Raw genomic sequence first — 26979 nt, 5'->3', positions numbered from 1 at the left:
TTCAGTGTTGAATTTGGAGGAGAGAAGAAATCTGTGGGCAGGGCCTTCGGAGGCAGGCGTGAGCCGTGAGGATGGAGGGTGAGGAGGATGTGGGAGCCGCGGGGGGAGGAGGACGGGCAGCGAGCTGTTGGGGCGGTGTGCTGCTGTCGGGGTGGTGGTGGTGTGCCCGCTGTCGGGGTGGTGGTGGGGTGCCCGCTGTCAGGGTGGTTGTGGTGTGCCCGCTGTCGGGGTGGTGTGCCCATTGTCGGGGTGGTGGTGGTGTGCCCGCTGTCGGGGTGGTGTGCCCGCTGTCAGGGTGGTGGTGGTGTGCCCGCTGTTGGGGTGGTGTGCCCATTGTCGGGGTGGTGGTGGTGTGCCCGCTGTCGGGGTGGTGTGCCCGCTGTCAGGGTGGTGGTGGTGTGCCCGCTGTTGGGGTGGTGTGCCCATTGTCGGGGTGGTGGTGGTGTGCCCGCTGTCGGGGTGGTGGTGGTGTGCCCGCTGTCAGGGTGGTGTGCCCGCTGTCGGGGTGGGGTGCCCGCTGTCGGGGTGGGGTGCCCGCTCTCAGGGTGGTGTGCCCGCTGTCGGGGTGGTATGCTCGCTGTCGGGGCGGGGTGCCCGCTGTCGGGGCGGGGTGCCCGCTGTCGGGGCGGTGTGCCCGCTGTCGGGGCGGGGTGCCCGCTGTCGGGGCGGGGTGCCGTCTAGTTCGCCACGCTGCACGCGGAGAGGAGTGAGGGCGGGGTCTGAGGGGAGACGGGGCGCCGCCGGGCGTCCGTGGACGTTGGCATGCTGTGCGGGGCCCCGTGTAGGCCATGCAGAGCCGTCAGCAGGCCCAAGCGCACCCCGAGAGCCCCCGTGGGAGGCCGGGCCTGGGGTGACCGCGGGAGGGGGGAGGCGGGGAGACGGCAGCGGCACCTGCTGCTGCGGGGAGCGGAGGACCCAGGCCACCAGCAGCAGGGCCTGTTCCGGTGTTTATGGAAGAAAGAGCAGGAACAGAGGAGTTCCGCAAGGGAAGACGGGAGAGAAATGCCCAGAAAGCCCTTTTGTCAGCGCTATGCGCCTCGTAAAGTTGTCCTACAAGCCGGAGAGCTGTTCGCTCTTCCATTGTAAAGGTAAGGACATGCGCCCCGTCGGCGTGAGCGTCTTGCGGAGCCCACGTCCCTGCGCTTCACGAGCCGAGCTCGGGCCCTGCTGCTTGGAGCCCGGCCCCCGAGAGCATCGCCTCCCGGCCTCGGGGGCCTGCCAGTTTCCAGGGAGGTAGCGTCGCCCAGCTCGTCTCACCCGCTTCCTTCGCGTCATTCTTGGTCACCGTCCAAAGTACCGGCGTCTCTGACGGTCTCCCGGCTTTCACACCGTGTCCGTCCACACCGCTCCGCGTTGCGCGGCGGGAGGCCCCGCGAGTACTGCTCGCCGTCCCCCCGAGCTCTCAGCATCGGCCGCGGGGGGACCTGGGCTGCGGGGGGAGCTGGGCGCCAGGCTCTCACCCAGGCCGGCTGTGACTCTGCTGGGGCTCGTGGTGGTGCTTTCCTTAGATCGTTTACTTGGCTGGTGTTTTAAAAATAGAGAAGTATGACATGTCCTCTTAGTATTGAAATGTAAAAAGGAGGACACAAGATTACTCAGAAAAATAAAAAGCAAAACTTATGTATTGGTTTATATCATAACCTGTGAAGGTAGAACAAAGTGTGGGGAGATAGAGAGCAGGGGCACAATAGACAGCCCACGGGGTGTGGACAGACCACGGGGTGTGGACAGCCCACGGGGTGTGGACAGATCACGGGGTGTGGACAGCCCACGGGGTGTGGACAGATCACGGGGTGTGGACAGCCCACGGGGTGTGGACAGCCCACGGGGTGTGGACAGATCACGGGGTGTGGACAGCCCACGGGGTGTGGACAGCCCACGGGGTGTGGACAGATCACGGGGTGTGGACAGCCCACGGGGTGTGGACAGATCACGGGGTGTGGACAGCCCACAGGTTGTGGACAGCCCACGGGGTGTGGACAGCCCACGGGGTGGGACAGCCCACGGGGTGTGGACAGCCCACGGGGTGTGGACAGATCACGGGGTGTGGACAGACCACGGGGTGTGGACAGATCACGGGGTGTGGACAGCCCACGGGGTGGGACAGATCACGGGGTGTAGACAGATCACGGGGTGTGGACAGACCACGGGGTGTGGACAGATCACGGGGTGTGGACAAACCACGGGGTGTGGACAGATCACAGGGTGTAGACAGCCCATGGGGTGTGGACAGACAACGGGTGTGGACAGCCCACGGGGTGTGGACAGATCACGGGTGTGGACAGCCCACGGGGTGTGGACAGATCACAGGGTGTAGACAGCCCACGGGGTATGGACAGATCACGGGGTGTGGACAGCCCACGGGGTATGGACAGATCACGGGGTGTGGACAGCCCACGGGGTGTGGACAGATCACGGGGTGTGGACAGCCCACGGGGTGTGGACAGATCACGGGGTGTGGACAGACCACGGGTGTGGACAGATCATGGGGTGTGGACAGATCACAGGGTGTAGACAGCCCACGGGGTGTGGACAGCCCACGGGGTGTGGACAGCCCATGGGGTGGGACAGATCACAGGGTGTGGATAGCCCACGGGGTGTGGACAGACCATGGGGTGTGGACAGCCCACGGGGTGTGGAGAGATCACAGGGTGTGGACAGACCACGGGTGTGGACAGATCACGGGGTGTGGACAGCCCACGGGGTGTGGACAGATCACGGGGTGTAGACAGCCCACGGGGTGTGGACAGACCACGGGGTGTGGACAGATCACAGGGTGTAGACAGCCCACGGGGTGTGGACAGACGACGGGTGTGGACAGCCCCACGGTGGGGAGACAGCCCACGGGGTGTCAGACACAAGAGGTGCCACCCGGGGGTGTGCATGTGCGGCCAAGAAGACGGACTCGGGGACGAGGTGTGGGAGGGTGAGGGGAGTGAGGGGAGCAAGGAGAGCGAGGCGCCCAGGTGGCCTGCCCCGGGTATGCAGGAAATACGGGTTGAAAAATTGAGTGGATGTTGAGTGAGAATTTGTCACCGCAGAGACCCGGGCTCGTGGTGGGGTGTTTCTCCAGCAGGTGGCCTTCAAAGCACACGGAGAAATCTCTGGAGGCTGAAAGGTGTGGGCGGGCTGTGGCTGTGGGGCCGGCGGGGAGGTGGGAGGCGGGCGGTGGGCGCTGCCCTCAGCTGCGGGGTGCAGGGTGCAAGGTGGCGCCCCCAGGGAGGGCGGGAAGGGGCCGGGCAGCACTGCTCAGAGCGCTTCGGCCGCCTGGGGAGACTCCTGGGAGCTTCGGTCTCGGCAGGCGGGAGGAAACGCGCCGGTGCTGGCGCCTCCTTCCCAGAGTTGACAAACCTGCCCGCGTCCTGTACCCCACCCCTGGCGGGCAGTCCCGCCCCGGCCCCTGCTGAGCTCGTGGGTGCCCCCGGGTGTGGGCCCGCGGGCTGGGCGGGCACCGCAGGGCTGGGGCGGGCAGCCCACTCGTGACCTGCTTGGTTTTCAAAACCAGAGACCACTGCACTTCCGGAAAGGAATATGAATTTAAACGGTGGTGGTGTTTCCCCGTTGGCGGCGGACACTCACGAGAAGTGGCTGCCTGTTTCATGTGGTTCTTTCCTAAATAATTCTATTCAAAATTTCATTTCAGTGAATTTGGGCGGCTTGAAGGATCACATTAAGGAGATCCAGAGGTGTCGGCGTCTCATTCTTATTGCCTGTGGGACAAGTTATCACGCTGGTGTAGCAGTAAGTGGCTGCTTAAGATTTTAGCTGATGTTGGATATTAGAAGGCGTCTGTAACGTACCACGTGAGGCTCTGCTTTGTTAAAACACCGTGTTACCTTTTCATGTTATTAAGACAAAAATCAGGACAGTTGGGGGCAGAAATGTTAAGAGCTGCTTGGAATTATTTATAAGTGGAAGACTTGGATATTCAGGTAGACGACCTGCAGTGACTTCATGGAAGGCAAAGTGTTTTTCTTTTTCTTTTTCCTTTTCCTTTTCTTTTTCCTTTTCTTTTTCCTTTTCTTTTTCTTTTTCTTTTTCTTTTTCTTTTTCTTTTTCTTTTTCTTTTTCTTTTTCTTTTTCTTTTTCAAGATTTATTTATTTATTCATGAGAGACCCAGAGAGAGGGGCAGAGGGAGAAGCAGGCTCCCTGCAGGGAGCCCAATGCGGGACTTGATCCCGGGGCCCCAGGGTCACGGCCTGAGCGGAAGGCAGACGCTCAACCCTTCAGCCACCGAGGCGTCCCAGGCAAAGTGTTTCTTGCAGAGAGACTTCCATAGGAGCAGTCCTTAGGTTTTGCTTATCATTTCCTCGGCTCAGACAGATGGCTGGTAACATGTGTGAACCTCAACAGGATTTTACTGGGTAGGCACATTTCTGCAAACGAAGGAAGTCTGATTCTCGTCAGACTTTGTTCTTTATTCTCTTGAAAGCTAATTTAAAAAAATTATTTAAATTTTTTACAATTCTATTGAGAAATAACAGACATACATCACTGTGTAAGTTGAAGACGTATAGCTTGGTGGTTTGACTTAGATCTATCGTGAAGTGATGGCCACGGTAGGTTCGGTTAGCATCCATCTTCTCATAAAGGTACAATAAAAACAAGACGTTTTTCTCTGTGATGAGAATTCTTAGGATTTACTGTCTGGACTCTCCTGTGTATCCTACAGCAGTGTTTGCAGTCGTCATCCTGTTGTACGTTACAGCCTCGTGTTTATCTTATAACTGAAAGTTTGTACCTTTTACCTCCTTCCTCCGATCTCCCCTCTCCCAGCCCCAAATTCTAGTAACCACCAGTCTGATCCCTTTTTCTATTAGTTTTTGTTTTACATAAAAGATTCCACATATAGGTGAATCATACAGTATTTATTTTTGTCTGTGATACTTGTTTCACTTAGCGTAATGCCCTCAAGATCCATCCATGTTGTCCCAAATGGTTGGATTTCCTCATTTTTCACAGCTGAATAATATTCCTCACTGTGTGTGTGTGTGTGTGTGTGTGTGTGTGTATACACACATGTACGTACACACCACAACTTTATCCATTCAGCAATTGATGGGACCCTAGGTGGTTTCTTTGTCTTGGCTTTTGAGAAGAATGTTGCTGAGAACCTGAGGGTGCAGATGGCTTTTCAAGTTAGTGTCTTCTTTACCTTTGATATCCACATAATCAGAATTGCTGGATCATATGGTAGCTCTATTTTTAATCTTTTCAGGATCTTCCATAGTGTTTTCCGTGGTGGCTGCACCAATTCACATTCCCACCCACAGTGTTCAGGGTTCCCTTTTCTCCACATCAACACAGTGTCTGTTATTTCTTATCTTTTTGATGATGGCTATGCCTACAGACATGAGCTGTCTCCTTGTGGTTTTATTTATTTATTTATTTATTTATTTATTTATTTTTAAAAGATTATTTTTTTTCTTATTCATGAGAGACACAGAGAGGCAGAGACACAGGCAGAGGGAGAAGCAGGCTCCACGTGGGAGCCCGACGAGGGACTCCATCCCGGGTCTCCAGGATCAGGCCCTGGGCTGAAGGCAGCACTAAACCGCTGAGCCACCTGGGCTGCCCTCATTGTGGTTTTAAAGTGCATTACCCTAAGGACTAGTGATTTTGAGCATCTTTTCATGTACCTGTTGGCCATTTGTATATCTTCTTTGGGGAAATGTATGTTCAGGTCTTTTGCCCATTTTTAAACTGGATTAGTTTTTTTTTTTTTCTTTCAGTTGTATATTTTGGATATTAGTCCCTTTTTTTTTTTTTTTTTTTTTTATGATAGTCACAGAGAGAGAGAGAGAGAGGCAGAGACACAGGCAGAGGGAGAAGCAGGCTCCATGCACCGGGAGCCCGACGTGGGATTCGATCCCGGGTCTCCAGGATCGCGCCCTGGGCCAAAGGCAGGCGCCAAACCGCTGCGCCACCCAGGGATCCCCTGGATATTAGTCCCTTATCAGATAACATGGTTTGCAAATATTTTTCCCATTCTATAGTGTGGCTTTTCACTTTGCTGATGGTTTCTTTTGTTTTAGTTTGATGTACTCCCACTTTTTTATTTTTTACTTTGTTGCTTGTACTTTAGGTGTCATAGATAAGAAGTCATCACAGACCCATGTCAGGGAACTTAGTTCCTGTTTTTTTTTCTAGGAAGTCTGTGGTCTTAGGCCTTACATTTAAATCTTTAATCTAAAATAAAATAAAATAAATCTTTAATCCATTTCGAGTTAATTTTTGGGAAGCTGAAATTCTGTATCAAAGATGTGTGTTGGTTGTCAGTGCAGGAGTGCAGGAATATAATGTTCTTTTAGGCCAATAAATCAGATCCACATGAGGTTTTCTTATAAAGATGACATTTATAGTGCTGTTGGTGTCAACTCCCACGAGTACAGAAGACCCTTACACATTGGCTTTCTACTTCTAGAATTGATTCCAAAGTTTATGACATAGTAATTTTTATTTGCTGGGGCAAAAATATCTATGATCTGTACTTATGGGAGCCAGTCATGTAACTAGTGGTGGAAACTGGCCGGTTGTCCAGCCCTTGCATCTCAGTTCTCTAACCCACCCACTCCCCAAATCACCTGGTTTAAAGAAAGTCTGTGGTGCCTGGTGGCTCAGTGGGCTGAGTGTCTGCCTTCGGCTCAGGTCATGATCCTAGGGTCACAGGATTGAGCCCCACGTCCTTGCCTTGGGCTCCTTGCTCAGCAGGGTCTCCTTCTCCCTCTGCCCTTCACCCTGCTCATGCTCTCTCTCTCTCTCTCTCTCTCAAATAAATAAAATCTTTAAAATGAAAAGTAAAGTCTAGGTGGTATTGAAGGGGAGAGCTCTAAGAAAGAGCTTGTTTTGAACATAGGAAAAGAAAGGATGAATTAAAAAAATATAAATGAAGGGATTGGCCAGTTCCCTGCGGCTTAGTCTGTTGTTAATGAATGAGCCCTCTATTCAGAAGTAAAAGATTTGATTAAATGTTTCTTCTGATGCTAAACCTGAATTTTAGGGCAGAAATTATATGCTATGTTAGAATTCTCTAATTATGAAATTTGAGAAAATGTAAGGTTTGTTTTGTTTTGTTTTTTGGTAGCTGCTGAGATTACTATAATTAACAAACATTCGAAGTCCCTTTGTGGTTTATCATGCAAAATAGTGTCGTTAATTCTGTTCTATCTAGTTTTGTGGGTTTTTTGGGTGGGGCTCAAAATGAATGACATACGCATAAATGCTTTGTTATTTAATATGTATCCTGAACAATAACAATCAAAATCATCCTAAGTGTAGTTTTCTTTTCAAAACGTTAATTGTGTCTGGGTTTTTACAGTGACCTACAATAGAATTTATAACAGTATATTAGTCCCTTATGATGCAAATATGTCATTCTGTGTATTCATTAAGAGTTGCTTCCACTGAAAGAAAAAGACATTTATTAGCACAGATAAACCTTGAGTTTACTTTTTTGGGGTATATTTAAAAATATCTGGTAAGTTGCTATTTGTATCTTTCTCTTTGAAGAATTTAATTCTAGTGTAACATTTATATTATAAATGAGAGGGTAAAATTTGATTTCTATTTGAAGGGAAATGTTCAGCATGTTAGGATCAGTAACCTATTTATGTATAATTAGTAAAATACATTAGTGGAAAAGATTAAGGTGTCAAACCAAAGTTAACAGAACAAAACAGTTTAGTTTACTTTTGTGGACAAGAAAGTTAAAGGGATGTGAAGGAAGGAAACCTGTTCAGTTCCTCACTGCTGGAAGGAAGAATGCAGTGACAGGGCAAGAGACAGCTGGGGCCCTTTTCCTGCAGAAGCAGGTGGTCTCCTCCACCATAACTAAATATATGCACCTGTAGGGCCTAAAATTTTTGCTACCTAAAAGTTGTTTTTTCTATTATTTTAAATTTTCTGATGTTTAGAGTAGAAGAAATTGAATTAAAATGGAAATTAGGGAAAGAAGTGCTAAGGTGCTGTTTGCATAAAAGCATATTGCCCTCTACTTGGTCTTCACACTACACAGTTTGGAAATAGTGAGCTTAAGTAGGATTTCTAAAGTGTATTGATTTTTTTGGAAACAGTACCATTTATGAATACATAGTATTTCTGAAGTGTTTAATTTGTGAGGTGTTTATGTATCTGTGTTTTATCTCATTTGAAATCTCTCAGTGACTTGGTATTATATGAATTGTCATTTCAAGATTAGGAATTGGGAAATTAGAGATAATATACAAGCTAACTGAGAACAGTGCTTTTTTCTGCTTCTCAAAACATTTTATATGTGCGGGTATATTTGCTTTTAAGAATACATGCATTGATACCTGTCTAAAGAGACTTGTAGTAAAATGTTAACAGCACTTGTGTCCTGACTGGTGGGATTTTGATGATTTTTTTTTATGCTTTAATCAATACTGTTTGTATTTTCTAACAATGCATGTGTATCACTTTCATAATCAGAAAAAAATGAAAAGTGTACATTGAATCCAAGGAAGTCCAGCAAGAAAGTATTTGAAGCTTATATGAGGAAGTTCTCTTTTTCTCTGCAGACACGTCAAGTTCTCGAAGAGCTGACTGAGTTGCCTGTTATGGTGGAGCTTGCCAGTGATTTCCTGGATAGAAACACACCAGTTTTTCGAGATGATGTTTGCTTTTTCATTAGTCAGTCAGGTATGCTAATTTTAAAGACTTGAAGGAAAGGAAAGTCATTCTAATAATTACAGCATGTCTTTTTTTTAAAAAAGACTTTTAAAAAAGATTTTATTTATTTATTCATGATAGAGGGGGCAGGGGGCAGAGACACAGGCAGAGGGAGAAGCAGGCTCCATACAGGGAGCCCGACGCAGGACTCGATCCGGGGACTTTAGGATCATGTCCTGGGCCAAAGGCAGGCGCCAAACTGCTGAGCCACCCAGGGATCCCTAATTACAGCATGTCTTGGCAAAAATTGACATTTAAAGATATACAAGTATTGCAGATGATTTGACAAACACAGATTTATTTTGATATTACATAATTCCTTATGAATTAGAAAATTAACACATTTTACACTTAAAGGGGTGAATTTTCAAAGACAAGGAAAGGAGATCCTAAAAAATAGGAACTTACTATTAAAAGTTTTACAAATTTATTATTTTGAAGTGCATATTTTTGGGTTTTTTTTTTTAAGATTTAGAGAGCATTGTGTGAGCTGGGTGTGGGGGAGTGTGGAGTGAGAGAGAGAGAGAGAATCTGAAGCCGACTCCACACTGAATGTGGAACCCGATGTGGGGCTTGATCTCATGACCCTGAGATCATGACCTGAGCCAAAATCAAGAGTCGGATGCTCAACCCACTGAGCCACAGGTGCCCCAAGGGCATGTTTTAAATTTTACTTAAGCAAATGATACTGTCGAAAGTGTAGTCAGTTTTTTTGTTTTTGCATCTAAGAAACTGTGTCTGCTGACTGCTCTGTGACTTTTATCTTCCTGCTTTCATAGGTGAGACCGCAGACACCCTGATGGGTCTTCGGTACTGCAAGGAGAGAGGAGCCTTAACTGTGGGGATCACAAACACGGTGGGCAGCTCCATATCCAGGGAGACAGACTGTGGGGTTCACATTAATGCTGGGCCCGAGATCGGCGTGGCCAGCACGAAGGTAAGTTGCTGACTTAGTTCCCTCACCTGTCTGATTGTAGTGCTGCTGGGACACCCTCATCCATACCTTCTGGTTCATTTGGTAGAACTTACAGAGTCCTTACAGTTTAAGTCCTTACAATTGTAATTGTCGTAAGGCTGGATGGTCCGTAGTAGATAAAACACTGTTCCCTCCCTCAGTCCCATTAAAAGGGACAGAGGATCTAACATACATGCTGTCTGTTTCCATTCATCACTTATGTTCCTCTTGCGGGTACAGTGGGGTACATGGTAAGTGCAGGTCCTCTTCTTCTATTAGGTAGAGTAGAAAATTAGAGAAATAACAGAAACACCCAGCTTAATACATTTAATTTTTATTTTTTTTATTTTTTATTTTATTTTTTTTTTTAGTTTTATTTACTTATGATAGTCACAGAGAGAGAGAGAGAGAGAGAGAGAGAGAGAGGCAGAGACACCAGGCAGAGGGAGAAGCAGGCTCCATGCACCGGGAGCCAGACGTGGAATTCGATCCCGGGTCTCCAGGATTGTGCCCTGGGCCAAAGGCAGGCGCCAAACCGCTGCGCCACCCAGGGATCCCACATTTAATTTTTAATTATTTTTAATTCTAATAATAAATTTTTATTTAGATACTCATAGCTTCTAATACACATGCCTAAATATACACGCTACCCGTGAAAGTTTGTAAGAGGGTGTGCACTTTTTGGCATACAATCTGCCTATTTAAAAAAATCAAAATGAGTGTTATATGACAATATCTGCTTCTCTTTGGATACTATATCTGTGGAGACTTTTTTAAGACTTTTTTAAAAAAATATTTTATTTATTTATTCCTGAGAGACACAGAGAGAGAGGCAGAGACACAGGTAGAGGGAGAAGCAGGCCCCCTGAGAGGAGCCTGATGTGGGACTTGATCCCAGGACGCCGGGGTCATGGCCTGAGCCGCAGGCACACGCTCAACCCCTGAGCCCCCCAGGCGTCCCTTAAGACCTGTTGAAACTACTTTGCTCTTTGAAATTGGAATATGCATAAATTTAGTATTAGTCATAAAAATAGGAATCTTAGATCTATAAATGCAAAAGATGTTCTCTGTCCACAGTTGTAGTACTCTTTATGATTTCAACATTTCTGTTTTTCTGCTTAAATGTAATATTTCCTGCTGATTGTCTAATAAGATGCTTAGGTATCAGTGGATTTGATTCTAATTAAGGGTATGTGGAAGATGATGTACAAAATCACATTTGAATTTTTTTTTCCTTTTAAAGAACCTCAGAATTTTTTCTTTTTTGGAAAATCTGTGATTCTTATGTAAAAACTCTGAGTGAGGTTTTTTGTTTCTTGGTTACTTTGATGTTGCTAACACTGTAATTTACAGAAAGCTGAAACCTGAATTTTCTCCATGTGGTAATTAAAACATGTAAGATGTTTGTGCTTGGGTTTCCATTCTGTGCCTGAATAAATAACCAGCCTCCCTCAGCAGCAGCTTATGGATTTTTGGAACAGAATCCAGACAGACAGCTTTGATCAGGGATTGGAATTCCAGGGCTCCTTTATTCACAACACATGGTGGAACAGGGCTTCACCACGGGCTATGTGGAATATGGGCTCACCAGTGCATGGGTGCCATTGACTTACCTTTTTACTAAAATCTTTCTTGAACTGTGAGCTGTCAGGGGCAGGACACTTTTTTTTATTTCTAATTCTGTTGTTCACAAAAACTTTAATTTTCTAAACATTTTATTATGATTTTCAAACAGCAAAGTGAAAGGAATTTTATATTCACACCCATATACTCCTCACCCAGATTGTACCATTAACATTTTTTCCCGCGGCTCTATGGAGGTATAAATTTCACCATCATAACACTCACCGATTTTAGGTATGTAGTTTTAGTAAGTTTGGCTGTGTAACTGTGGCCACGGTCCTGTTTTAGACTAACTCACTTGAACAAGTTCCTCTGTGCCGCCTTACGGTCAACCCCCACTCCCGCCCAAGGCAGCTACAGTTGCTTTCTCCTGCTACCCTGTGTCATCTTCCAGAGGTTTTTTGTAAACGAGATTGTATAATACATGTCTTTTGTGTCTGGCTCCTTCTGTTTAACACGTGGTGAAACAAGGGTTTCACCAATGATGTTTTTGAGATTTTTTTCATGTTGTTATTTCTAGCAGTAGTTTTCTTTTTTGCAGGTCCTTTTTTATACGGTCTTTTTATTTTGAAATAACTGAAGGTTCATAGGAAGTTGCAAAGATAGTACAGACAAGGCCGTGTACTTCTCCCTCAGTCTCCCCCAGTGGTTACATCTTGTAATAAGAAAATAAGCATCTTCTCATAGTACATATATTTTAATTAACTGATTTAAAAAAATAGCTCCCTTGAAAATTTTAGGAAGTATGGCAGTTTAGTGTTACTTTAATTTTTCTTGAACTCTAAAGTAATTTTGTTTTCTTCAACTGCCTTAGACTTCCTGGGCTTGGAGTTATAAAAGTTTTGCAGTGCTTAGTCATAGACCGTTTCCGAATGGCAAATACAAGTTTATATGCTAATAGATGATCAAAGAAGTTCATCATCGGTCCTAATCCCTGACCCTGTGATGGATCCAGCCCAAGAATTCTATAATCTTGATCATGAGTCCCCAACTTTGCCTGAAAATCTGTTAGGATTAGAGAGAGAGAGATGACTAAGTTTCTCCTAATATCAGACCATAGACAATTTGATATTTCTGTAGGAATTGATGGACATAAACGTGCAGATTTAGCAGTTTTTATATGTTATTGCAGGTGTTTAAAATTTAACCACAGTACTGACTTTTGTTGATTTTTAAAAATAAACCAATATAACTTTTGGCAGAACATAAAGTAAAACAAGTTTAAAAGTTCAGAATCAACATTTTCCTGGTGAATTCTTTCAAACCTCAGTAAATTCTAAGTGTGAGGTGTACCTTACTTTTCTTATAATTGGTTTTCTGGTGTATATTGATGAAATGAAAAACATGAAATTGGAAATTAAGCTGTAATGGGAATGCAATAGAAAAATGTGTGCATTAAATCTATTTTATTTTAATATTCATACTTGAAAACCAAGGTTGAGATGTCTTAAGTCCAAATAAGGAAACATTACTCTGTAGAGTAACATTTTTAGTCATGGGCTGGAGGAACTAGAACTCATTGGATTAGTGTGAATTGGAAAGAAGGGGCGCCTGGGGCCCTTCAAGATGTTGGTTGAACATCTACCTTTGGCTCGGTCATGATCCCGGGGTCCTGGGCGAGCCCTGCATCTGGGCTCCCTGCTCAGCAGGGAACCTGCTTCTCCCTCTCTCTTTCTCTCTCTCTGCCCTCCTCCTGCCCCCCGCTTGTGTTCTCTCTTGCTCTCTCTCACTTTCTGTCAAATAAATGAATAAAATCTTAAACAAACAAACAAACAAAAAGAAACACAAAGAATTGGAAACAGTGTAGGTATCCCAGGGGTCCTAGATATTGGGTCTCTTCCCTTTTCCTGATCAAATGTTTTGTGATGAATTGGTTTATTGAAGAGTAAATGTCAGTAGGAAAAGGTAGATTAGAAGGGACTGGAATTTAGAATACAGGTGTGCTTGTTAGCCTGAAGGCAAGGGACTGCATGCAAGTCCGTGTCAGTGCTTTGGGGAGAAAACCCCAGCCTGCTAGTGGAACACGTCGTAACACAGAGGTCACACAGGTAGCTGTGGGGGACATGTAAGCAGCAACTAGTTGGGAGGTTCAGCAAGAGGAAGTAGGGAGTCTCGTTTAACTATGGGGACAGTAAGGAGCATTAGCAGATTGTGATTTCATTATACAGGAGGCTCATTATCCACGTTATGACAGGAAAATATTCACTAATGAAGTGATTTCCTTATCCAGAGAAGGCTGATAGAAATTCAGCCTATAATCTACAAAAAAACCAAGAATAAACTTCTTTTTTTTTTTTAAGATTTATTTATTCATGAGAGACACAGAGAGGCAGAGACACAGGCAGAGGGAGAAGCAGGCTCCATGCAGGGAGCCTGAGGTGGGACTCGATTCCAGGACTCTGGGATCATAACCTGAGCCAAAGGCCCAACTGCTGAGCCACTCAGGTGTCCCAGGAATAAACTTCTTACTGTTAAAATTGCACATAACTCTGTAGCTGGCCACACTACAGTAGTCCTAGTGATTTAATAATAAAAATATAAATAAACTCAAATGTGGGATCCCTGGGGGGCGCAGCGGTTTAGCGCCTGCCTTTGGCCCAGGCTGCGATCCTGGAGACCCGGGATCGAATTCCACGTCAGGCTCCCGGTGCATGGAGCCTGCTTCTCCCTCTGCCTGTGTCTCTGCCTCTCTCTCTCTCTCATTCTCTCTCTCTGTGTGACTATCATAAATAAATAAAAATAAAAAATATATATATTTAAAAAAAAGAAACTCAAATGTTTAAAACATAAAATTTAGTTTCTTTAGATGGCTGATGAATTAAAAAGATATCACAACTACTATTAAAAAGACTTAGTACAGGGGCACTTAAGAGGCTCAGTCAGTTAAGCATCTGACTCTTGGTCTCAGCTCAGGTCTTGATCTCAGGGTCATGAGTTCAAGCCCTGCATTGGGCTCCATGCTGGCTGTGGAGCCTACTTAAAAAGGCTTAGTACAGAAATGTTATTAATACCATGTTATTAAAATGTAATTATTCTTAAGAATTATTTTTAAGAATGTAATTATTCTTAAGAATGATGATTATTCTTATTTCTACGCACTTTGCTACAATTGAGATTAAAATTTTTTCAAGCCAAACTGGAAAAAAAAACAAAGATGGAAATGAGGAAAAACAATAAGCAATAGTTAAAAAAAAAAAAGATCAGTTAAAAAAAAAAACCAACAAAATCAATGCAGGTACCTCGGGAAAACCCTTCCAGTGCTTTGGCTTATATAAAAAAACCTAATTTGGTTATGTATGTGCAGATTTACACTCTGCTCACCTTCCTCTGGCGTGTTTCCACTCCTTTCTTGAAGACGTTGGGGATTTGGTAAGCATCCAGTGCATTATAAGGAACTTTTGTATTTGGAAATAAAGATTAAATCATTTGTTCAAATTCAGAAATGGAGCATAGTGATAGATTTCCCAACTACTGATTCAGTTTGCTTTTACTAATGCTGCCTTTTAAAAAAAAAAAGGGGGGGGGGGCAATATATATTTATAAAACCAGTGGGAGGGAATTCTTTGTTTTCCTCTTTTTATAAATTAAAAATTCCAAGTTCTTAAAATGCACTTGCGGCTAATTCTGCCTTTCTGTGGTGTTGCAGGCTTATACCAGCCAGTTTGTTTCCCTTGTCATGTTTGCCCTCATGATGTGTGATGACAGGATCTCCATGCAAGAGAGACGCAAAGAGATCATGCTTGGACTGAAGCGGCTGCCCGGTAGGAAGAGCTCACACTGTCGACTTTTGTTGTCTGAGGGGTGGCTAATGAGTGAGGTCTCTTATCCCTGAAGCTGTGGCTTGTAGCTATTTAGTCCCAAAGATCTTTCTTCTTTTGAACCCGTGTATTTAGAAATCCCTTGCTGGTGTCACAGAATAGAATAGAAACCCTGGTCTTTTTGTTGGTTGCTGCCAGTGTATTATTGTTATGATATTGGGTCAGTTAGTTGTCCTTTTTTCACAGACTTTGTTAATATTACTTCTTAACAGATTTGATTAAGGAAGTACTGAGCATGGATGATGAAATTCAGAAACTGGCAACAGAACTGTACCATCAGAAGTCAGTGTTGATCATGGGGCGTGGCTATCATTATGCTACTTGCCTTGAAGGGGCCCTAGTAAGTCGTCTCGCTTATAATTTCATCTTGGACTTGAGGACCTGCATGAAGTCCTACTTTTAGACTGAATGAAATAGGTGGGACTTTTGAAAATCCCTTTGTAAAAAATGCACTCTGATTACTTATCTGGAAAAAGCGTAACAATACGTAATTGAAAAGTGAGTATCAAGAAAAGTACATTTTACCACTGTGATTTGGATTTAGGTTTAGCAAGTTACTTGAGTTAATTTGTTGTCCAAATAGGAGTAAATAAAAGATTAAGTTCTCTAGGTGTGAGATTTAATCGCGGTAAACGTGAGGCAAGTAATAGAACAGTTACAAAGTAATGTGAATATATTCATGATCATCTAAAATTTTCAAAAAGTTTTTGTGGTTGTAAAACTTGTAGTTATTTACTATATAGACACTCAAACTTCCATTACTTGTTGGTAGTTTATAAATAACTATTAACCTATATTTACACACCAGTGTAGGTCCTTTTATACTGTGGATAAGTAGTGACTTCAGACAGCAGATGTTTTGTGTAATATTTACTTAAGAATGGGTTTTTGAAAAACAAACTGAAGACTAATGTAGCTCTTTCCTGTTAGAAAATCAAAGAAATCACTTACATGCACTCTGAAGGCATCCTTGCTGGTGAATTGAAACATGGCCCTCTGGCTTTGGTGGATAAGTTGATGCCTGTCATCATGATCATCATGAGAGATCACACGTATGCCAAGTGTCAGAATGCTCTTCAGCAGGTGGTGGCCAGGCAGGTGCGTTAGAGGCTGTGCTGGGACGGTCCCTGGGGTTGTCTAAGAGTTGGGTTACTATAGCTTATTTGAATTTTATGACATTTAAACTGATAGACCAGCGCCCAGTAGGAGGCTTACAGGACATGTGGAGTTTAGGTGTGAAGAATTTTGACAGGACCCAGCTCAAAGATCTCGTAATAAGCAGAACCAAGACCAGAACTGAGGTCCTAGTCTCCAGGTCCTGTCCTCTCTATTAGTGTATGCTGCTCCCTTTTAAGTTAGTATACTTAAAAGTGTATTTCAGGAGAAACTAGGGTTTACATTAATATTACTCAGGTGCTGTGCTTACCTGAGTTTTCTTCAGATCATCTGTCTCTTACATAAAGCCCCCAAGGTATTACCGTGTGGGCACAATGGTGGTTACGAAGCTGAGCTTTGAAGGCAGGCTGACTTGGATTCAAGTACTGAGCTTGGTATTTCTCAGTTGTGTGAGTTTAAACAAATGACTGGACCCTGCAAAGCTTCTGCTTCTTGGCTACAAGTGAAATCAATCTGAGTTACACATGGGATTGAGCCCGTGAGGCTGCGTGCAGATGTGCAGTGTGGGCTTTGCACATTCGTGTGCAACTGCTCTACCTTTGCTTGCCACTGAATGTGCGTGTGTCTTTCCCAGGGACGCCCAGTGGTGATTTGTGATAAGGAAGATACTGAGACCATTAAGAACACAAACAGAACAATCAAGGTGCCCCACTCAGTGGACTGCTTGCAGGGCATTCTCAGTGTGATCCCCTTACAGTTGCTGGCTTTCCACCTTGCTGTGCTGAGGGGCTATGACGTAAGTGATGGGCTCCCGTAGAAATCTGGGGCCGGCTTTTTACCTGGTTTGATACTCTTAGTTTTCCTTCTAAATTTTTAGCAGTAGCATTTGAGAAATCCTTCAGATACGTATCTGTCACCTGTTACGTTTGCATGGCCCAATTCGTAGATTACGTCCTCACTTTTTCCTACCCACAGAACCCGCAGGCACCGTGGGGCCTGCCTCTGTGATTGGAGGTTACCCGCGGGGCGGGGAGTCTCCATGTGTTTCCGGCTGTTGGCAGTTCTTTGGGACACTCCCACGCCTTGCAGGATCTAGGGTTCCCAGTCTCCTGGTCGTTAGGACAGCCAGACCTCTTGGTCTTACCCGCTTCTAGTGTCCTCTGAGTAAGCTGCCCTTCATGGAGGACCACAGAAGCACTTCCTGCGCTGAACCGGCTCCTGGGGAATTCTTTCCCTCGTGTCAGGATTTTTGAGATACATTGTTCAGCAACATTTTCTAATTTTAGTTCTTTGTAGTCTGTAATTAAGATGGTTGATGAACGTGTTGTTTTCTGGTTTTATACACAAAAATAATTTGCTTAGAGAACCCGCTCCTCTCCCTGCAATGTATATAATCTTTCAAATGTTGCTTCTTTTGCAGGTTGATTTTCCCCGGAATCTTGCCAAATCTGTAACTGTAGAGTAAGGAGCATCTGCAACTCTGGGCGATTGAGCAACACAAGACACCTTTTGTATTTAACACCTTGATTTAAAATATCACCCCTTGAAGCCTTTTTTAGTAAATCCTTATTTATATATCGGTTATAATTATTCCACTCAATTTGTGATTTTTGTGAAATTACCTCATATTTTTTCAGTAATTTGTGGGGGAGTTTAAATAATGGAATTTATATTGGAATCATTATCACCAAGAGATTTAGCTCTCATTTTCTTTAAAGGATGCTGGGTGTTGGATTTCCAGGCCCTCCACTTCAATCTGGGAGGATTATATGTTTTTAGAATAATTGGCCTTTGTTTTACCATGTTTCTATTCATTCAGCCCAAAGAAAATCTAGTACATTTAATTGGAATATCTAAAGCCAGTGGCAATGTATGCTAATGCTTGGACATTTAATTAAGGTTTTGTTAAATTTACATATAACTAGAAGATGCTGTGATTTGTTTTGAAATTTGTTTGTGTTTGTTTTTTAAATCACACTGTAGAACTTAAAAACTGAAAGCTTTTCGTGGTGGGATTTCTATGTAAGTTAGGTTAACCCGAGTGTCTCAGACCTGTTGCTGGTTATCTGGAGGTCGAGTTAACGTAGGAAGCTAGAATATGGTAGTACATTGGTTTTCTCCATTCTTAACAGCAAGTATTTGCACAGTTTCGTAGCACAAACTTTAAATTTGAGCTGCTTTGGACGACTGACAACATGATTTTCCGTGTGAAGATGGGGGACCTCCAGGTGGGGTGTCCTACTCCTAGTTTTTTCATCTTCTAAAACTGTTTATTTCCTTGTGTCTATCATTTTTTATTTTTCATGTTTTTTTTTTCTTAAAATGACTTGTTCTTTGAAATCACCACACAAAGTTGCTATCAGATGTCTGAGAGTAAATCAGTACTGGTATATGCCAAAATCTCTTAAAAATTTCCTGTAGTGAATTTCAACTTTTTACTGCCTTGTTGCATAAAACTAGTACCATCGTGCCAGTTGGAAGTTCTTTGTAGTTTGGAAGGTTTGCAAGTCTTTTGACTAATCGTTTGACTATAAGTGTATATGCTGGGCTAGGTTAGAGAAAGCCGTGCTTTACCCTGATGCTAGTGAAGGATTGCATCAAACATAGTATTACTTCCTAGGTGTTCTCTGTTGTCTGTGTTCTACCCTGAAATATATTTAGGAATGAAGAAGATAAAAATAAAGTGATATCAAGGTGCCTTCAGCTGGCTTACGTCAGAAATGGAAATTAACAACTTAGATAAAATAGAGTAGAATATTAGACACCCAACGTGTTGTGAGTAATCATTTTTTTATGGGGCTTTTTGGCCAAATCTTGGGGGCTATAGGGCAGTGTGTTGTGTCTTGGTGAAGTCTTTCTAAAGTTCTCACTTTTAAATTGTGAAGGTAAGGTATTTAGCATAATTATTTAAGTAAATTCAGGCTTTTTCTTTTTTCTGTGTTTGAATTTCTTGGTGAGGTTAAGATTTTCTAATAGCTGTTGCTACAAGGGGAGCCCAGATTCTGCTTGTGTATTAGGTCTAGAAAAATACCTTGCATATTTTGAGGTAGTTTGGAAGGACTGTCCTAAATGGAGACTAGAAACCTGATTGTTTTTAAAAATAAGGTAAGGTTATTATTTACATCATATACATAGCTACTATAGCTGTATTTACCTATTTTAATTGTTTCTGAGATTATTTTGTTTAGGCCTGCTAGTTTTAGTATGTGTATAGTGTCATTTTTTATGTTTGTTAAATTGGCATTTTATGTCTGTGATTTGTATGAGTTTGTAGTGTTTCTTAACGGTCTGAAGTTTGGGTCAGCATTCTAAGTGAACAAATATTTGAGATCAATCATTAGTTTTCAATTTCTCTATTTTTCCTCTTCCTCTATGTCCATCTTTCACACACAGATGCACATTTCAAGCTAGGATACGTTCTGAACTGGATTTCAAAAGCTGATACTAAAGAACCAAGAAGTGATATTTTCCAAATAAACAGTTTCTCCTTCTTGTCCCTTCTTGCTTCTTACTTTATTTAATGTAGTGATTTTTAAATGCTTTTATGTATTAATTATGAATGCAGAAAAGGTACTGTAATGAGGCATATCACTAATAAGTGTGCCTGCCCAGTTAAAACCAATGTGAAACAGGATAAGAAAATCTGATTTTTGAAGAAGGATATGCTACAAAAGGAGTCCTTTATATGAAAAGTTCTTTCTTGTAGTACATTTAAAGTTTAGATTCACTCATATGTGACTTAGCGTTCCTGACCTCCGCCACGAGCCCTTTCAGGCTGGGGTCATGTGTAGCAGCTCACACATGGCCCCGTAGATGATGATTACTTTGCAGTCAGTTCGCTTTTCTATCTTTTTTTTTTTTTTTTTTTTAATTACCTGTGCTGTAGGAGCGAAGGAGAAGAGATAAATTGACATGAGCCGTTTTTAGTGTGCTGTCACTGTGTCAGCATCCTCTTATGGGCAAGTCCCTGTGCCAGGAACCGGAAAGGACATCTTGTTGAAAGCAACGTCTGCTTGTCCCGAGGCCGACCTCTCGCTGGTGAAGACAAGGACCTGGCAAGGCCCAGGGTGAGGGCGTAGAATGGAGGCGAGCTGGGTGTTAAGGAATGCTCCGCGTTCAGGGGCGCATCATGTTCACAGGAGCTACAAAGTGCATTTTGTAGAGTGAGCTGTTGCCGCGGGCTGCGGAGACCGTGTTTCCGGGTGTGCTAAGGAAGGGCGAAGGCGAGGTGTGCGAGTGATCATCGAGCCCTGGTCCTGCATGGGGAGCGGACACGCGGCGTGCCAGTGGGGCAGGCGGTTGTTTCCAAGATGATACTGTCTTATCCTTCTGAATACAGCTCTCTTGGCCTGAGCTAATCATGAGGATGAGAAGAAGGAAAAGGAGCCCCCCCCCCCTTTTTCTTAGCTCCTTAGTAGTGTTTATTTGGCACTTAACTTATATTGTCGTCAAAGAAGGAAGATCAGCTGAAATGTCGGCTTTAACAAACATATTTTAGGAAGTCCTTTGGAGTCAGTGTTTTATCTGTTTAAAAAATTAGGATATACCACAGCAATAAAAGGGAAAGACTGATGTTAACTATCCTGTGTGACAAGTTAAGTGATTTTTCTAAAAAAGCACAATGTCCTTGGAAAAGTGTTTGTAGAAGAAGAAAGCATAGCTCACACAGGATTTGTGAAGGCCAAAGAAGTGGAAGGGCTGACGGAGGAAGGTATCTGAGCCTTCTGTCCACAGATTTAGTGGGTTTTGTCTCCCAGGCTACCAGATATGTCTTGACGAAACATGCTTCAGATGACTTCCCTTGTTCTTCGTGTTAGAATCCCAAGTTTAGGAGAATTAACACATCAGTTTGTTCTCACAATATTTAAGGATTATTAATATATCAGTATTTCTCCAGCTTGATGAGCTTAACCATATCTTCAGATCTATGGCATGACAACCAGTAGGACTGCTTAACATTCACTTTGAACCAGAAGCTTCCAGGGTTAAAATGAAAATCGTAGTTGACCAGCAAGATTGTAAAGTGACGCTGTATTAACCTATAAGTCTGTGATAGCTTGATGTCAATGTTACGGAATCTGCCATAATGTTGGCTAATGCGAACGTTTTAGGAAATTCTTGAATTAACTTTCTTAAGGTACTCAGAATGAATATAGAAGTGATCCTGTTAGCTTTTTAAATGTTCTGTGGTTGACTTTTTGGTTGGTTGTTTTTTTTCTGTCTTTTGTTTTTTGCTTCTGCTCAAATAAAGCTTTTGGTATTTGTTTAAATTACCCTGCTTGTGAGTTTGAGATTTTAGAATCCTGCTTTGTTTCAGTTTCCTGTTCTTTAAGATAAATGTTTAGTTAATTTGGTCATTTCTTCCTTACGTCTTGTAAGTCCAACAACTCTAACCTTGAACTGTGAATAAATTACCAAAACTTACAAGAATTGCATTTTGAAGCAATTTGCCAATATTTGAAGTGTATACCTGTTTGTGGATGTGTTAAGGATTGTATTGCACTAGGAATGTAGCCAGTGTTTAGTTGTTAGTCAACTTTTCTGACACTAGAAGTTAATTCATTATTGTTGCTTTTTGAAAGAAGAGATGATTGCATAAATAGAATCCAAAGCTCCATGGCCGCACTCCAACTTACCAGTTGTTTCAGAAACGATCACCAGATGAAACAAAGGCTCTACTCTTTTCTGATGTCATACTCCATAGATGTTATGCCTTCTCAAGTCTTTTGCAATTTTCTTTTGGGAAAATATATTGTTTCTAGCAAGCTTCTAGTGTAGACAGTGATCAGCAACTTTGCGCAAGTGAATTAATAGTCGCAAAAGAAAGATATTTAAGGTGGCTAAGTGGCAAGGCAGCATGTACCCTGAATCTAAAGTTTCTGTAGTATCTGGCAATCTTTTAATTACAGAACAAAGATTCCTTTTACAGGATCCTTTCACAAACAGCAAGCACAAGTCTCCATCCCTGGTGCTTACAGCGCACACTGTGTTCTGCGGGGACAGAGTTATGCCCGGGTGGTTTGAATGAATAGCTGTGCTGTTTTGCCAATTCCCGTTGAACTGAGCCCAGCCTCTCATCTCTGTCTCTGTGTTGCTCTGCAGCAAAGCCTGGGGCTGCCACACAGCACGGATCATTTTTTCCACGAGCCGCATTTTGGCGTAAAATCCGGCTTTACTTTTATTAAACGGTTATCTTTAAATTCTCCTTAATTGGCCGTAAGTATTTACTGAGTACTTACAAAAGGCCAAGAAATAATTTCCCTAGAAATTTAGAGGCCAGTTTTTCATTGGAGTGACATTTAAGAAAAATATTCTTTAACTTTTTTTTGTGTGAGGAAAACAAGGTGTAAGGGTTAAGTTTTTCTCATTAATCTGAAAGTAAATAGTTCTCCTTCATTTTAAAAAATGATGTAGGAACTTTATTATCTTAAACATCCTGGAGCAATACCCTAATCTTGTAATAATATATGGACAGGTTGCCAGGTTACAGGTTAATTAACCAGCTGATCCCTTCCCTGGAAGTATGTGGGTAATAAGATAAACTTATTATTCTCTTTTTGGTTAGCATTTGCACAAGAGATTATTTTCCAGATTGAAAGGCCATGTTTTTGCACTTCATATTAACATGATTCATTGGTTCAAATTCCAAGGTTTCACATACATGTTTTGTCATACACGTTTCTCCTAATGCTGTTATGTAGCCATGTTTTCCCTTTCATATTTCAAGAGATTTTTGAAAGTGAAGTATGGATGTGCAGTTGAGAATAAAATGAATAAAAAATGGAGCTTGTCACCATTAGAGAAATACTTTTTGGATGGAATTAGAGTTGTTTCCTTCCATTCACTTATCTGTCTACCTCTGTATAAGATTCAAAAGACTGTTTGTACCTATTAGGATGAAAGCTGTTGCCGTGTGTTCATATGCTTTTAATTTCTGCTGTATACTGAGAGATTTAGAAGCATCCAGCAGTTTAAAAACCAGAGCCTAAGAAGGTGTATCCTGGAGCTCACAGCTGTCACATACCCTGGAGGTCTTGAGGAGTTCATTTTTGCCTCCATCACTCAGCTTTACGTGTTCCTAAATACAGTGAGGTCTTAGAAGGAGAATTGCCAGGATCCCCAAAACCTGTAATGTGGGTGCTCATTGAGGAATCTAGATTGATTACACCTGCAGGGCAAATGACCCCGTGGTCCTTAGCTAATACATTCTTGATTTGTGAGACTCAAGGGTCGATGTCCATTAGTTAATAGGTTGTCCTACAACATCCAGGCCGCAAAAACCCACGTGTCCCAGGGTCCCTACGTTTGTTTCTGCCAACGGCCCCTTTCAGGTGACACTCTTGCCCTCACGTTGCCCTCACTGAGAGCACCGTCAGTCATGGATGGACTCATAAGAAAGCCTTGTCTTCAGGCAGTGTCCCTAACGGGCCGGAGACCGGGACGGCGACGGCTTGTGGTTCCCAGGCAGGGGAAATTTAGCAGGAAATTCACGTTTCTGGTAGAACGCAGATCGCCAGTTGGATTCATGGGGGCTCCCTTCGCCCCTATTTACTTTGTACCGTAGAGTTGTTTGGAAGTATTGAGTATATTTGCTTTGACTTTTATCTCTTGCTTTCCTAATTTTGTATTTCCCCTTTGAATGAAATGTAAACCCAGTACTGAATTTACATTTGCTGCTGCTATGTAGACACCTAGGACTGGGGAATCCTTGCAAGATTTTTATCTTACGTTCTTGGGTATTAACTTGGACCCATGTATCGTTACTAAAGTTCAAAGTATTTCTTTGTCTCAAAGAAACAAATTAATTTTAAAACATCTTACATGTAGGGTTTTGTGTTTTTCATTACTGTTGTTTTGGGTTTTTTGATGTTTTAAGTGAAAGTGGCAAAATTCTCTGGCCTCCGAATGCAGAATTGACTTTACTGACACATTAATAACTTAAGTGCTTTGAGTTGTTTCCTCAGCAGAGACCTATTTGTGTAAATTGGTTTGCAACGCCTGGTTCCAGGAGTGCAGGGGACAGAGTCTGGAGTTGCCCAGAGCAGACCAAGGCCAGCGGCCTGTAAACACGTTGGTCCTCAAGTTGGCCTTCCCGGAGGGTGACGTCTCCACGCTAATGGTCCTCAGTTCCTCTGCGCTCAGTATGCTGAGACTAAGGAAGGGCGGCTCCGGGACTATTGACGTCGTCCTATCAGAAGATAAGGCGGAGGGACGCCCGGGGCGGGGCTCAGCGGGGGCCTCAGCGGTGGAGCGCCTGCCTTCGGCCCAGGGCGTGACCCCGGGTCCCGGGATCGAGTCCCGAGTCCCGAGTCGGGCTCCCTGCAGGGAGCCTGCTTCTCCCTCTGCCTGTGTCTCTGCCTCTCTCTGTGTCTCTCATGAATCAGTAAATAAAATCTTAAAAAAAAAAAAAAAAGGATAAGGCTGATTTTTAAGTTCTTTATATTATTTTATTTATTTTTAAAGATCTTACTTTTAAATAGTCTCTACACCCCATGTGGAGCTCAGACTCATGACCCCAAGGTCAAGAGTCACATGCTCCCCCGACTAAGCCAGCCCGGTGCCCCTTACGTCATTTTTTAAAATAAAGAATCTGTCCTGGCTTGGCTCGTACCCAAATAGGATGCCTCAGAACTTGGATCACTATTTAAACGGGCAGCCCCTCACTGCCTGTAACAGTCAGTTCTTGCTTTTCCGTCCTTCCCTTGCGTCGCCCAGCGTCCTGGGTCCGCGAGGTCTGTATGATGAGAAGGCCCCGGGGACGATGGGCGCCGCTTAAGTGATATTTCTCGTTGCCTTCGCCCAATGGCTTTGCCATCGTAGTTACTTAATAAAATACTTGCTGACCTTAAGATACGCTCTAAATAGCATTTTTATTTATTTTTTCCTTCAGTGCTTGTCCCTGGTGAGTTAGAGTTTGGTCAAGAAGCCGTAAATGCCGGCTGGCATTTTAGTAAGAAAGGACTTAAGGTGGGGAGTTGGGCCTGGGCAGCCAGCAGGCGGCCGGGGGAAGGCGGGCGAGGCCCCGAGCCCGCGTGGGTGCCTGCCGGCCGGACGCCCGAGCCGTGAGCAGCCCCACGGCGCCGCTGACAGCACCTGCTTCTACTTCCCTTTTCCAAAACTGTGCAAGTGGCTGTCCCTGGACGAGGGTCCCGGAGGGGGGACCTGCTGCAGCCCTTGGTCCCCCGGCGTCTCTCCGCGCCCTGTGTCCACACTTGAGTCTCCAGGAAGGCGGTGAGGGATGTGGCTCTGCCTGCGGGGCCGCGGCAGCCCTGCTGGAGCCCTGCTGGAGCCCGGCCTGCTCTTCCCGTTGCACAAGCGTCGCCGTGCGTGAGGCCCGCGCCTCTGCCCCCGTCACTGTCCGCCTGGTCCCCTAAGGCCGTCGGGGGGGTGTCGGGGGGCGGTGCCCGCGGGTGAGTCCCAGGAATGTGTGGATGTGCCGGGGGCGCTCGCATGGCCACCGACGCCTCGGACGGCTGCCGAGAGTACAGTCCACGTAAATACACGCGCGCACACGCGGTCACACACTCGGGCCCGGGGGTCAGCGGTGGGGTGGCCGCCCTCGGCCCAGGCCGTGACTCGGGTCCCGGGGTCGAGTCCAGCGTCGGGCCCCCGCGGGAGCCTGCTTCTCCCTCGGCCTGGGTGTCTGCCCCTCTCTGGGTCTCATGAATAAATAAAGGTCGCCCCGTACGCCTTCCGTCCCCGTTTTGTGTTCCACTGGCCCTCGGCAAGCGCCGGGACGCTGGGACCCGGCAGGAACGTGGGGCTGCTGTCCGGGCCGCGGGACCCCGTCCCCTCCCGGCCCCCGACCTCGGCGGCCCGTTGGCGGCGGCAGGTGGTCGTGCGCGGGCGACGCGGGCAGACTCCGGGCACCGAGAGGTTAAGGCCGACGGAAAAGGCCTAAGAAAACTCAGAGGAAGTCCCCGGAGCGGAAAGCAAGCGAGCACCGGCTGCTGGGGACGTCGCGCCCGCAGCAGGTGCAGCCCCGGCGGGGCCTCTGCCCCCGGGGAGGCCGCACCTGCACGGGCCTCCGAGGCTGCACGCAGACGGGGAAACAGAGTCACGGCCTGGCCCAACAGGGGAGGTCAGTGGAATGGGAGAGCTCGGCCAGGTGGCAAGGAGGGGCCAGTGACAAGGGGGACCCAGGCCTCGGGTGCCTCCATGGCAGGAGCCCCCCGGGAGCCCGGGCACCCGCAGAAGCACCTGCAGAAGCAAAGCCGGCCCAGGGCGCTCCCAGAGCCGGCTCTCTCCCCGCCCCAGCGCGTGCTCTCGTAGGTGACACACGACAGGAGGATGGCACGTGACCGAAGGATCCTGGGAAGGCCACCGCGGGTCGGCCCAGGCGCGGGGGGCGGCCGGGCACTGAGGCCACCAGAGCCACCAGAGAATGACCCTCCTGCTGCCGTCCCCAGACGTGGGACATGTGACAGCCGCACAGGAAACTGGCCCGTCTTTTGTTGTGTTTACGCCTTAGGGACTTGGGGATTCTTGTAGATGAGGATTTGCAAAGAAATCACAAAGAAATTAAACATTTACATTTTCTAGCTTTTTTTTTTTTTTTTTTTTTTTTTTTTGCTGGTATAGAAAGTACAATGCAATTCTGTATGTTGACTTCGCTGCAACTTGGCTAAATTCGCTTATTTCCAAATTGGCTTTACTTCCAGGCGGTGTTCTCCGCGGGCGCTACCCGCCTCCCGGAGTACGTCGGGGCCTGCTCCTGCCCTGCTCGCCCTTCCCGGGACAGGACCCGCCGCTGCCCCGCCCGAGGGCCGCGCGCCCAG

The 26979-nt window shown here is 45.1% G+C and overlaps 1 protein-coding gene across 4 annotated transcripts in view; it reads left to right on the top strand.

The window, feature by feature from the left end:
* The window catches only part of GFPT1 (glutamine--fructose-6-phosphate transaminase 1), a 58560-nt gene extending 37086 nt beyond the window's left edge, over nt 1–21474 (top strand). For all 4 annotated transcript variants that reach the window (XM_072746135.1, XM_072746134.1, XM_072746138.1 and 1 more), the window contains 8 exons: nt 3644–3741; nt 8539–8659; nt 9469–9626; nt 14914–15028; nt 15298–15425; nt 16016–16183; nt 16836–16997; nt 17622–21474. In XM_072746135.1, the coding sequence (XP_072602236.1) occupies nt 3644–3741; nt 8539–8659; nt 9469–9626; nt 14914–15028; nt 15298–15425; nt 16016–16183; nt 16836–16997; nt 17622–17666 (995 nt within the window). In that variant the 3' untranslated portion in view covers nt 17667–21474. The remainder of the gene's footprint in view (nt 1–3643; nt 3742–8538; nt 8660–9468; nt 9627–14913; nt 15029–15297; nt 15426–16015; nt 16184–16835; nt 16998–17621) is intronic.
* The last annotated feature ends 5505 nt before the right edge of the window (nt 21475–26979 follow it).

Source organism: Vulpes vulpes, unplaced genomic scaffold (genome assembly GCF_048418805.1).
Source record: "Vulpes vulpes isolate BD-2025 unplaced genomic scaffold, VulVul3 u000000657, whole genome shotgun sequence".
Classification (NCBI taxonomy): domain Eukaryota; kingdom Metazoa; phylum Chordata; class Mammalia; order Carnivora; family Canidae; genus Vulpes; species Vulpes vulpes.
This window is presented reverse-complemented; position numbering and strand designations above follow the sequence as displayed.